Source organism: Pelophylax lessonae (assembly GCF_965119305.1).
Source record: "Pelophylax lessonae genome assembly, contig: HAP1_SCAFFOLD_881, whole genome shotgun sequence".
In the NCBI taxonomy this organism is placed as follows: domain Eukaryota; kingdom Metazoa; phylum Chordata; class Amphibia; order Anura; family Ranidae; genus Pelophylax; species Pelophylax lessonae.
In genome coordinates this window covers 26,449-38,452 of record NW_028119475.1, presented here as the reverse complement: position 1 = coordinate 38,452, position 12,004 = coordinate 26,449, and the positions used below count along the sequence as shown (strand labels likewise).

Below are 12,004 nucleotides of genomic sequence, written 5' to 3'. Positions count from 1 at the left end.
AAAAAAGATGACAATGTTGCTCCAGGCAGGAGTAATGTCATCCAGCCATAAGACTAAAAAGATAAAGATATTGAGGAGAAAGAGGTACACAGCTTCAAATGAAGCCATGACCCATGGGTTACACATCTTGGTCCCCGGGCATTGCTGCTCTATCCCTGTCATTCTAGAGAAGGAGGAATGAAGCTAAACAGTTAGCAACCTCATAATATTTGATGTCAATATATAACATTGTACAGGTACCATCATAATAATAAGTTATGCATTGTATTGCACTGGGACACATGGGGTTTTTTGACCTATTATGATTTTAACTATTGTGCTTATTGGGAGAAATTACTTATACTTAGGTTAGCAACTGAGGTTGTGCAGTAACAGTAGGTATCTGTGTATGTAATTACTAATTGTAAATGGTAAATAGTTACTACAGCATGTGTAGGAAGATGTCCCTTAATATTATGAGGGAGTCTTTCTATTCTACACATAGACTGTTTGTCCCTCTTGCTTTAGGTTTGATGTTATTTAGCATCAGGGCCAGAACCACCAGGCTCAGGAACAGCTTTTTTTTCCTGATGCTGTAAAATTAAATAATTATGCATCACCCTAAATTATTGAGATTGATAATATTGCACTTTTCTATTGTTAGCCACCTCAGCTAAGAAGGGTTTTATCCCCCACATGACCAGGCATTTTTTTGCTATTCATCACTGTGCTACTTTACCTGGCAATTGCACGGTCATGCAACACACATTTTTTTCCACACAAATAGAGCTTTCTTTTGATGGCATTTGATTGCCACAGTTTTTTTTTAATGGTTTTTGTGATATAAACGAAAAAAGATTGAACATGTATCCAGTAGGGGGGATTCTTTGGAGAAGGATTAGAACCCCTGTCAGTTTTTATTGCCATCTGTGTCCCCATTAGGGTGATTCACTCTCTCTATTGTTACTGTTTTTCCATATCACTAAAAGTGAAAGGAAAAGAAATTCCTACATTTTGAGTTGACATCAGAACATTAATAGTGGGGAAATCTCCCCAATGGGATATAGATGGCAAAAAAACAAAAACAAAAAAAAAAAACTGCCAGGGGTTCTAACCTTTCATTACTCTAAAAAGTAAGTTTTGTCTTCAGTTACACTTTAAAGTATTTTTTGCTGTGATATTTGGCAAATGAATTGCTATATCTTTGGACAGGTCTGGTTTTTCATCTTTCTTTGATTTTTTTGAAAGTGTCACTCTGATATCCATCTGCCAAACCTTTAAATTGATGACAACCCTCTCCTAACAGCTCAAGTTCCACACCTTTGTAAGAATACTTGTCTATTCCTAATCCGATTCTGTCTTATTATATATTATTAATATTTGCACCAAAATAATTGTGAAAAAGTATCCCCAATACATATGACATATATTTTAGCAAGGGATTTGACCATTGTAATATGCACGTACATTCTATTATGTTTGGAGTGATTGTTAGGTTTATGCAGCAATTGATATATATGCTTGTATATACACATAAAAGTCTCTGAAAATCTAGTGAAATGATGGGAGAAAGTAGATATATTTTACTACATGCAATGGGGTTGATTTACTAAAGGCAAATAGACTGTGCACTTTGCAAGTGCAATTGCTCCAGAGCTTAGTAAATGAGGGGGAGCTCTGCTGACTTTCATCACCCATTCATGTGCAATCAAAAACATTTTTTTTATTTTCCTTGCACGTTGTTGGGTATTCTTTGTAAAGTGAAGTTTTTATCTCATTTCCAAATCGCTAGAGCAGGGTTTTTTTTTACCAGGGTTCCTCCTGAGGTTGCTAGGGGTTCCTTGAAACTGGGAGATTTCTGCCTCTCAGATAAGTTCCCAATGACACCATTGTTTCTTTTAGCTATCTGTAAGGGGGTAATTCTTCCCAATGATGACAAGAATAGAGAGCATTCTTCCCACTGTTACCCTAATGTGTCATGAGTATTAGATTTTACATTTTTAGTAGGGGTTCCCCGAGACCATAAATTTATTTCAAGGGTTCCTCTGTGTTGAAAAGGTTGAGAATGACTGCGCTGGAGCAACCCCAATGTTTCTGTGTTTTTCCATATTTAGGTTTCTATGCATTACTGTTGAGAGACTGATCCAAAAAAGGTAGAGAATACTCCAAATTGGCTATTATATTACATTCCTTAAATACCGCATGCCTGGACCACCAATCATTTAACTTGAGCATTTATTTATTTATTTCCTTTAGTGAAAAGGAAATTGTACTTTTTTTTTTAACATACTTTCAGAGTAGTTCAGTGTCACCATAGTAACATAGCCAGCATCTGCTTGGAAGCAGTGCCCTTCAGACATGGCGGTGTGGGGCAAACTGTCCTAGATGCCATCCAGATCTCATGGGGATTGTGATGCCTCTGCCATGACCAACTCAAGACCTCAACTCCCTCTATGGATGTTCCCCGCCTTGCACCTCTATCCTGCTTGCAAGCTGCTTCATGTGGCCGTAGCGGCTATGGGCTTACTGACGGGGACTTGTGCGTGATGTCACTTCCGCCGGGTTGGGCTGGCACATGCGCACTGGTGCGATTTATGCCGTCCACTTCCTGCCGTTATTGGCAGATGCCGGCGGGATGGGAGGGGGAAATAAAGTGGCGTCTAGTCACCATTGCCCATCACGGCGGCAGTAACCAGGGGACTCTGTCCCAAGTCACACCAGTGAATGATCGCATATGTAGCGAAGTAGGATAAGGATCCATGCTAATAAACCATTTGGGGACACTGTTTGACCTCTAGCTGGTAGGTAAATAGAATGCCTTCTGCTATATTTCCCTGCGATTTGACAATGACTACATTGAGGCTTTTTGCCCTTTTTCCTTGTTGTTTCCTTTTTAGTGATTAGACAGTGGTCCTATCTCTGGATGGCCCCATGGGGAGTTCGAACTAGATCTGGGTAAGAGGGATTACATCAGGGCAAAAGCGGTATCATAAAAAGTAGAAATGGGGTTATTTATATGGTTTCTTTTATGTTGTTTATTATAGATAAAGATAGATATCTTTCTCTCCTGACCTCCTGGTTCTTTCCCCTCCTCCCACTGGGTCCTACTGGTTCTTAAAGCTCTCCTTGGGATTCATCCTGGTTGGGGATACCCTGTTCTTAAGGAACTACAATTGCAACTAACAATATGTAAAGTCTGCTAAAGGCATTCTGAAGGGTTTTGGTTTCCCTATATTGGGATTATCAGTGTGAATATACAAACATGTAAGTACAGCATATATTCATATATTTTAGGCAATTGTTGTTTGTCCCTCCTATGGTCACAAATACTTCCTGTGTGGTCCCATCCATTGGAAACCTTAAGCACGATTGAATTAGCATTTTCATCTCTTTGAGCATTCCAGTAGGTCCCTTTCCCCAGCATGACTCATATCTTTGTGATCACTGATGGTTGACCTACTGTGTTAATTATAATGCACATTTACATGTCCATGTTACTTATGTACTGCATGTTTTTCTATTTATAGTGCCATTGTTATGCAGCACTCATAAGACTCCTGAAGAAGCCTTTATGGTGAAACACGTAGAGCGTAATTTACTGCATCTCTGTACAAGCCGCATTGTTCTTTGTGGTGAGTTTAATATTTTGTTTATTTAAATTTTTGTATATGTAATAAAAATGACGTTTTATCTAATCCAAACAAAATTGTGAAGTAGTCGTTTCTGGCACCAAAAAAAAATCCAGTTTTTATTGACCAATTGATTTTCAAATTATTTGGGATGTACTGCCCATTGATCCTCTAGTACCAGACACATCAAATCACCATAGTTTACTACTTGGGAGGGTGATCATGGATTTTATTATTATTTTCTGTTTACATTTTGATTGCTGTTACAATGTTGATCATGGCAATGTTTTGTACTGTCATGAATGGGTTACATTCATAACAGCTGTGATTACTAGTGATCTGTAATTGGCTACAGCTAATCACATTGTACTGGGTGCTGTGGTCGGCCCAGGTGTGATTGCTGTGGGCCAATCACAGCATAGGAAACACGGCTGTTATGAATAAATTCATTAACAGCTTTGGTGACATTGTGATTATGCGATCGCATAGCAATCACATGATCACCGGGCCACAGGTGCCTGCGTGTCCCAAACCTGGAGCAGGCTGAATGACATACATATACGTCATCTTGCCTGCCTGTGTCACCTGCCCACAGTGAAAGTACTGTGGGCAGTCGGAAAGTATTAATAATTGCAAAATGATTTTTTTTTATTTATATCTACATATTTATTTTGTGTATTTGTCTTGATTGCATTACACATTTCACTAGGACCTACGTATCTTATTTCATTCCTTTCATGTATAACATTGAATGACAATAAAAAATATCCTTACCATTAACTACCACTATTGCCTGACATGGTTAAACCTGATAAAGATCCATCCATGGTGCACCTCTGTGGGGTGACCACAAACAGGTATAGAAGTGGTCATATGCCACAAAAATATCTTTCTCTTATATTAAATGTTCACTTATCGACTGGAACAAGCTAGTTAGATGAAATTGTAATGCTTAACACAGATGTAAATATAAACTTTTTATTTTATCAGAACAATCAGGGGCTGCAACGGAGCTCCACATAAAAGAATGATATTTAAAGAAAAACTACCTAAATTCCCTTTTTTTAATCTCATCTATATCAGCTGTCATGTGATATTCCTGAATCTTCTCTCTTCTTCTATGTAGATAAGATAGGGTCCTTCTTTGGGTGTCCCCATCATAGCTGTGTGACGTGGGCACTTTCTATTGCCTGTTTAGCAGCGGGGTCCTCTCATGATAAAGAACAGATATCTCAGCACTAAAGTCAGCAAAAAAGAGGACTGGATTACTAGCCCCCTCACTCTTAAACGGTGTTTTAGAAGGCAGGTTTACAAAAATAAAAAGGTCTGAATGTGTGTGTGTGTGTGTGTGGGGGGGGGGGGGGGTGTTCATTTTTGCCTAGAGATGAGCTTTAAGATGTAAAGACAAATTTAAAGTGGTAAATCTGCCATTCAGCAAACATTCTTGGTAGGAGAATCTTCTAGGTGCATGTGTTTAAATGACAATGGTTGATTTGCCACCAGAAAGCCATATTCACTGTTTTTTTTTCAAATAGACACATTAATGTTAAAAAAAAAAAAAAAAAACAAGTGCTATACAATCCCCGCAAATAAGGGTCCTGTACTACTTTGAGGCGACATGTGATCCGACTGTCCCATATACTTCAATGGGAGTCACCTCCTTATCTTAATTGACACGACTTGTTATCAGACTTTCCAGGAAGAAGAAAGAGATTAGCCAGGCATTCCCCACAGACAAAGTCGCCTGTCTCTTCAAAGTAGTGCACAAGTCTCTTCCAAGTCTCTTCCAAGTCTCTAAACAAGTCTCTTCAAGTCACGGGGCGACTTTCTGGTAGTGGTAGTGTGAGCCGGCTCTAAGGATTTCTAATAGCAATATATAACTTTATACATATATATTTTATTAGACTTTTAACAATTTTAGTGTAAATAGTGTATTTAGTTTGTCTTACCCAGTGGTTTTCCCATTTGTTCATAATGACAGCTGGACCAAATGATCTAGCTGGATTCATGCTGGCTCCTGTGTAGTTGATCTATTAAAGGATTAGACATAAAACAAAGGAAGTAGCTAAATGGGGAGATTTAAATGTATCAGCTTTGTTCTATGTTAATAACCTTTTGACATTCTTGTCCATACCATTACCATACCATAACAGGTGATTAGCTCGAGACAGTACTACTCCAATGTACCTGATTGTCATCAGCACTGACATTACATCATCATCATCATAAATTCATATCATCAAACCTTATTCACTATTAATATTATCATGATCATCCCTATTGGTTTCTACACATTTATTATTAAAGCAACCCTTTCTTTTGCCATAACTCACACAAACCACTTCCAAACATGAGCTATTTAGCTTAAAATCAACTAATCATTAATTAACAATTGAAACAAAACTCTCCTCCAGTCTATCTACAGATGCCCAGCGTTCCTCTATTGTGGTATGCCATCTTTCCCTTTATAAAGCATAGAGAAGGTGAGGTGAAGGTAGGCAACTACATTTATATTACACATATAGTAGAAGTAGATCCAGTTTGGAAACATGATTGCTGCACTGGGAATAGCTTGATCATAAATGTGAGATGGTGTGAAAATCCAGGGCTTCTTTTTATTTCCAATACAAATATATGCAAAACAGCGTTTGGGATATTCTCTAAATCTCCTCTTAGTAGCTGGAGCAGAGAAGTGCTTATGCCACTGTACAGAGCACTGGTGAGACCTCACTTGGAGTATTATGCGCAGTACTGGAGGCCATATCTCCAGAAGGATATAGATACTCTAGAGAGAGTTCAGAGAAGAGCTACTAAACTAGTACATGGATTGCAGGAAAAAACTTACCAGGAAAGGTTAAAGGACCTTAACCTCCCTGGCGGTATGATTCTTTTGGATTTTAGGTGCTGAAAGCGGTACCATTATTTTAGGTGCTGAAAGCATGTAATTCTTGTGAATGAGCAGCCCAAACCAACTGTATACATTTATTATACATATTATATATATATATATATGTATGTATACATATATATATATATATATATTTTATATATATATATATATATATATATATATATATATATATATATATATATATATATATATATATATATATATATATATATATATATATATATATATATATATATACATATATATATATATATATATACATATATATATATATATATATATATATAATGTATACAGTTGGTTTGGGCTGCTCATTCACAAGAATTACGTGTATATATATATATATATATATATATACGTGTATATATATATATATATATATATATATATATATATATATATATATATACACATATATATACATATATATGTATATATATATATATATATATAATATGTGTGTGTGTGTGTGTGTATATATATATATATATATATATATATATATATATATATATGTGTATATATATACGTATATATATATATATACTGTATATATATGTATATATATATATATATATATACATATATTTACATAAAAAGTACAGTAAAACTGCAGGAAAGGGCACTGGGGGGCAATGTAATGTGATTTTATTTTATTTTGAATGGTATCAGTGTGTTTGGTGCATTTTACATTCGAATTTGCCGCCGGTTCCACCCCCCGGCGGACGTCACGTCGCCGGAGACGGAAGCCGGGGCTCGCAGACGATCGGGAGAGAGCTCCGCCGCCGCACACCGCTCGCATTCATCGCTGGATCCCGGAGAAAAGGTAAGCAAAACCTCCTCCAGCATCCAGCGATCTTCTTAGCGCTACCCCGAGTGTGACTCGGGGTTACCGCTTTTGGCACTAAAATCTTACCCCGAGTCACACTCGGGAATACCGCTAGGAAGGTTAACATGTATAGCTTGGAAGAAAGAAGAGACAGAGGGGATATGATAGAAACTTTTAAATACATAAAGGGAATCAACTCGGTAAAGGAGGAGAGCATATTTAAAAGAAGAAAAACTACCACAAGAGGACACAGTTTTAAATTAGAGGGGCAAATGTTTAAAAGTAATATGAGGAAGTATTACTTTACTGAGAGAGTAGTGGATGCATGGAATAACCTTCCTGCAGAAGTGGTAGCTGCAAATACAGTGAAGGAGTTTAAGCATGCATGGGATAGGCATAAGGCTATCCTTCATATAAGATAGGGCCAGGGACTATTCATAGGATTCAGATATATTGGGCAGACTAGATGGGCCAAATGGTTCTTATCTGCCGACAAATTCTATGTTTCTATGTTTCTATGGAATCCCCTTTTCCCCAAAAAATGGTCTCAAATCCACATTTTATATTCCCAGAGCTAAGAATTCTAGTGTGCAAAGTCAATATTTCAGTTGGACATGAGCAAATATTCCTCCTTCAATAATCTTCTATGTGAGACTTCCACGCAAATTTCTCAAATGCTCACCAGAAATATAGACCCTTATACACTATTGGGTCAAAACAAGCATGTGTAGTAGTGTAAATAACCATCAGGTGTCACTCTTCCACCATTTCCCTCCTAAAGAAGCCCTATTGGGAAGGTTCAATCAACCAAATACGTTGAGGAAGTGACGTCATCAAGCCAGAGCTGGAAATACATAATCGGGACCAGAAGTTACGGTGCCGCAATCTTTGATAGTAATAAATGTGTGTGGTAAACACCTTTATATATATAGCCCTATATATTTTATAAAAAAAATTACACTAAGTCTAATTTCCTTTCTTGTGAGGTCAACTGGCCGTTCTGAGGAGATACCAGTGGGGTCACCGATTTCTGGTGAGATTGTAGTACATGTTGGTGACACCTGGTGTTGGAGAAGAGGAATAGGAGCACAATGTGATGTTTGACACTTTATTTTTATGTGAGCACAACTCCAAGGAGTTCTTTGGGAAGTTATCTAGTTTTGATATTACTGCACTATGATGTTTGTATTTGTTTTTGTACGACTATGTGGTAAATTGGAATTACAGGGAGTGGAATGGTGGAAGAATGAGTGACACCGGGGGGCTATTTACACTACTACACATGCTTGATTTGACCTAATAATAGGGGTCTAAAATTCTGGTGAGCATGTGAAAAATTTGTGTGGATGTATTGATAAAAGATTATTGGAAGAGGGGTTTATTTTTTTCAGCGACAAATGATATAATGACTTTGCACACCGGAATTATTAGTACTGGGAATATAAAATGTGTATTTTTTTCCCTAGACCGACACTTGGAGAGAACTTTATGAATGCACAAGAGAGGACATTCTAATATATACACTTGTACTACATTTAAAGCCTAAGAGCTCAGTGACATCTCTCTGTTCTTCTGCAGTGCATTATTGCCCATTATGTTGCACATTGTTGTGCATTGCATTAAGGTAGCCTATATATTTGATTGGTCTGTCAACACACCACAATGGACCAGAAATTGGATACATACCATTTTTTCCGATGTAGCGCATCACAGCACTTGCTAATTTGTTATCTTGTGTTATGGTACACAGCTATACAAGTACTTTAGTGCATTATGGTGCCATCTGAATGGCACTGCAATGCCTTAACACTTGCATAACACATGGCCATGTGCTGTGGTAACACCTGTTTTCACATGGATTAGGTGTGAATGGACCCTAAAACATATTCCTTATAATGTTTAACCCACAATAGTGTCAACTCATTAAATAACAAGTTCTCATGATATATCTACAGTGGTTGTTATACTTACAGCAAACAGATGACCTATTGCCACAGAAAATCCAATTGCTAGTGCTACTGATCCACTGATATCATTGCGCTTTGAATCACAACTTGCACAAATGGTAAAAAGCAACTGGAAAGTAATTATCAATTCAACCAGGAGCCCATGACCAGGAGAAAGCTTTTCATTCACCTATGAATGTATTAAATAAAAAAATTACGAGAGCAAGTAAAATATAATGTTTTTCTTTTTATATAAATGTTCTCAAACTCAAACAACAAGCATGATTCTGTCCTTAATCTGGTCCTCCAAAGAGTGTCAACGGAGCTCCACATAATAAATATTGACAGTGTATAAATATGACCGTAGTAAATGGAGACCTCAAAAATGAATTGTGAGAGTCCATTTTGGATAATAGACAATCTACCTCCTTCTAGTTTGAAGCATTAGCCCTCGTTTTGCCTACATCTGATCTAAGCTTAAAGTGAAACACTATTGCACACTTCTTACTATTTCCTGTCTTAAAACTCTCAAAGTGAGAGAGTGGAAAGGGTGTCCTTCATTATGAGAACCTGAGCAATTCCACTATTGTAATCACAAAGGGAGCCCCATCTGCAGTTCTTTAACTGTTAAAATCCTGTTGCACGAGTTGGCACTTGTGACCAGAGTCACTTTGGTTGAGGGGCCCGTAGAATCCAGCTTATCTTAGAGAGGTTGAGAAAGCCCCCTCTCAGCTCCCTAGGCCCCTCTTATGTGTAAACCACCCTGTGTCTATAAGGGACACAGGGTGACCAAGAAAATTATGGACAGCTACTTAATGGACACTGAGAATATGGTTTGGATTAATTCAAATGGGACAGTAATATTTATCAATTATATATCTCAAGAAATATATAGATACTATTCCTGGCCTGTTTGATTCTGAACATGTTCATTGAATAAGCTAATCACATTGACCTCTGTTCCATGTTCTTCAATGTAAGAGACTGACAGTCTGTTACAGGTGGTCTCCTGCTATTGCCTGTTTAATAAGGAGTTCTGTGTTTATACGTAGGATAATGTGTAATATATTTTGTTTTAGCCTTGTTGCAGTGCTGAGTTAATTAACATGTTAATTATAACATTGCCTAGATGTGGATTCTCATTCACCTATTGTTTCTGTCCAGATGGCTAGGTAATTAGTTCAGGTAAATTATATTTCTGTAAACAATTTTATCTGCATAGCATTTTGTAATCAGGCACCTGGCCTGGTGGGGTAATCTGATCAGGAGGGGATGTCCTCCCGTGTGGTATATATTGTGTGTGAGTCTGTTCAATAAAGGTTCCAGATCTATACAAGCTTTTCTCGGCTAGTTTTGTATGGGGGCGGCTAGAATATCTGATATCTATGTTCAGACTGGAGGAAGCGGTATTCTGATGGAAGCCCACAAACACAGTGTGTTGTCGTGGTCTTGTTACACGCCTAATTTGACTTCTAGCTGTGTACAGGCTTCTGGGAAAAGCAGTGAGCCAAACACAAAACCAATATATAATTTCTGTAGGAGTTCTCGTTTGCCATACAGCAAGGAAACAGCATTTCAGTTTTTGGCCGTATTCAAACATCATTTAGTTGGCAAAGTGGACTTTTCCTTCAGTTACAGATAATAACATGCTTTCAAAAATATTTGCTGTACCAGTGGTCTATCTCTAGGTGGCACATCACTGATTGGTTATCAGATTATTAGGAAGGGCTGCAACTGAGTTAAATAATTAGTGCTGCTTAAAAGTAAATGATTGGTTTTGAATAGTTGGGGTTTGAGGCGTGATGCAGTTCTACAAGTGCTTTGAAAAAAATTGCTGTGAAGAATTAGATGCTTGCGTGCATCACAAAATATTAAACAAAAAAAAAAGGATTCTCTGTTAAATTAAATTCTAGAGTAGAATTGATGATTACCTGAGTTATACCAAATCCTCCAGCAACATCAGATGGAGTGACTACATAGAGGATTCCAGCTCCTGCAATGGCACCCAGACACTGTGCAACGATATAAAAGGCTGACTTCGCAAGGCTGATCTTCCTCATACAAACCATTGCAATAGTAACTGCGGGGTTAATGTGGCCTCCGCTTATGTGTCCAAAACATTGCACTAAGGTTGCAATACTTAGTCCAAAGCAAAGTGCAATAAGGACCAGATCTGCAGGTTGAGGGTTTTCTTTTTCACTCCAATTAATGGTTGAACCAAGGCTTAGAAGAACAAATATGAGCATAGCCAGAAATTCACCAGTGACTGCCTTCCAAAAGGGCTGGGTCCACACTCCTTTACAGGCCACCATGATTGGATTGCACGTGCAAAAACGTCCGCACTTGCTAAAGGAAGTAAATAAGAAAATAGGTATTTATCAATAATACAACATAACACACAAACACTTACATTTAAAGCCCATCTTTGGGAAAAATAAAACATGCCACCATGCCTCCTCCTTGCTCCCACCATTACACAAGCCCCACAAAGCAGTTTTCTTTTTTATCTTATTTTAAGTCGGGTGATCTGCTACAATGCCTTTTCCAGTGGTGGAGACCAGTGTGACATCTGTGTCCGAAGCGGATTGGTTCCATTGTTGTGAGACCATCATGCCATTGCAGTCTTTTGGAGCCTAAGAGGACCTTGTCAATGAACGGCAAATAAGATGTGTCTAATTAATTCAGGCAGAGATCTGGGCAACCAAGTAAG

General features: G+C 37.8%; 1 protein-coding gene across 1 annotated transcript; it reads right to left on the bottom strand.

Moving 5' to 3' along the window:
* Positions 1 to 5,557: 5,557 nt before the first annotated feature.
* On the bottom strand, positions 5,558 to 11,636 carry LOC309544084 (aquaporin-4-like; the record flags this gene model as incomplete). The annotated part of the gene is made up of 3 exons (XM_082276468.1): positions 11,226 to 11,636; positions 9,320 to 9,484; positions 5,558 to 5,638 (listed from the first exon to the last, which is right to left on the bottom strand). Coding segments are annotated over exons 1-3 (627 nt in total), but the record flags the coding sequence as incomplete, so codon positions are not given.
* Between the last annotated feature and the right edge of the window lie 368 nt (positions 11,637 to 12,004).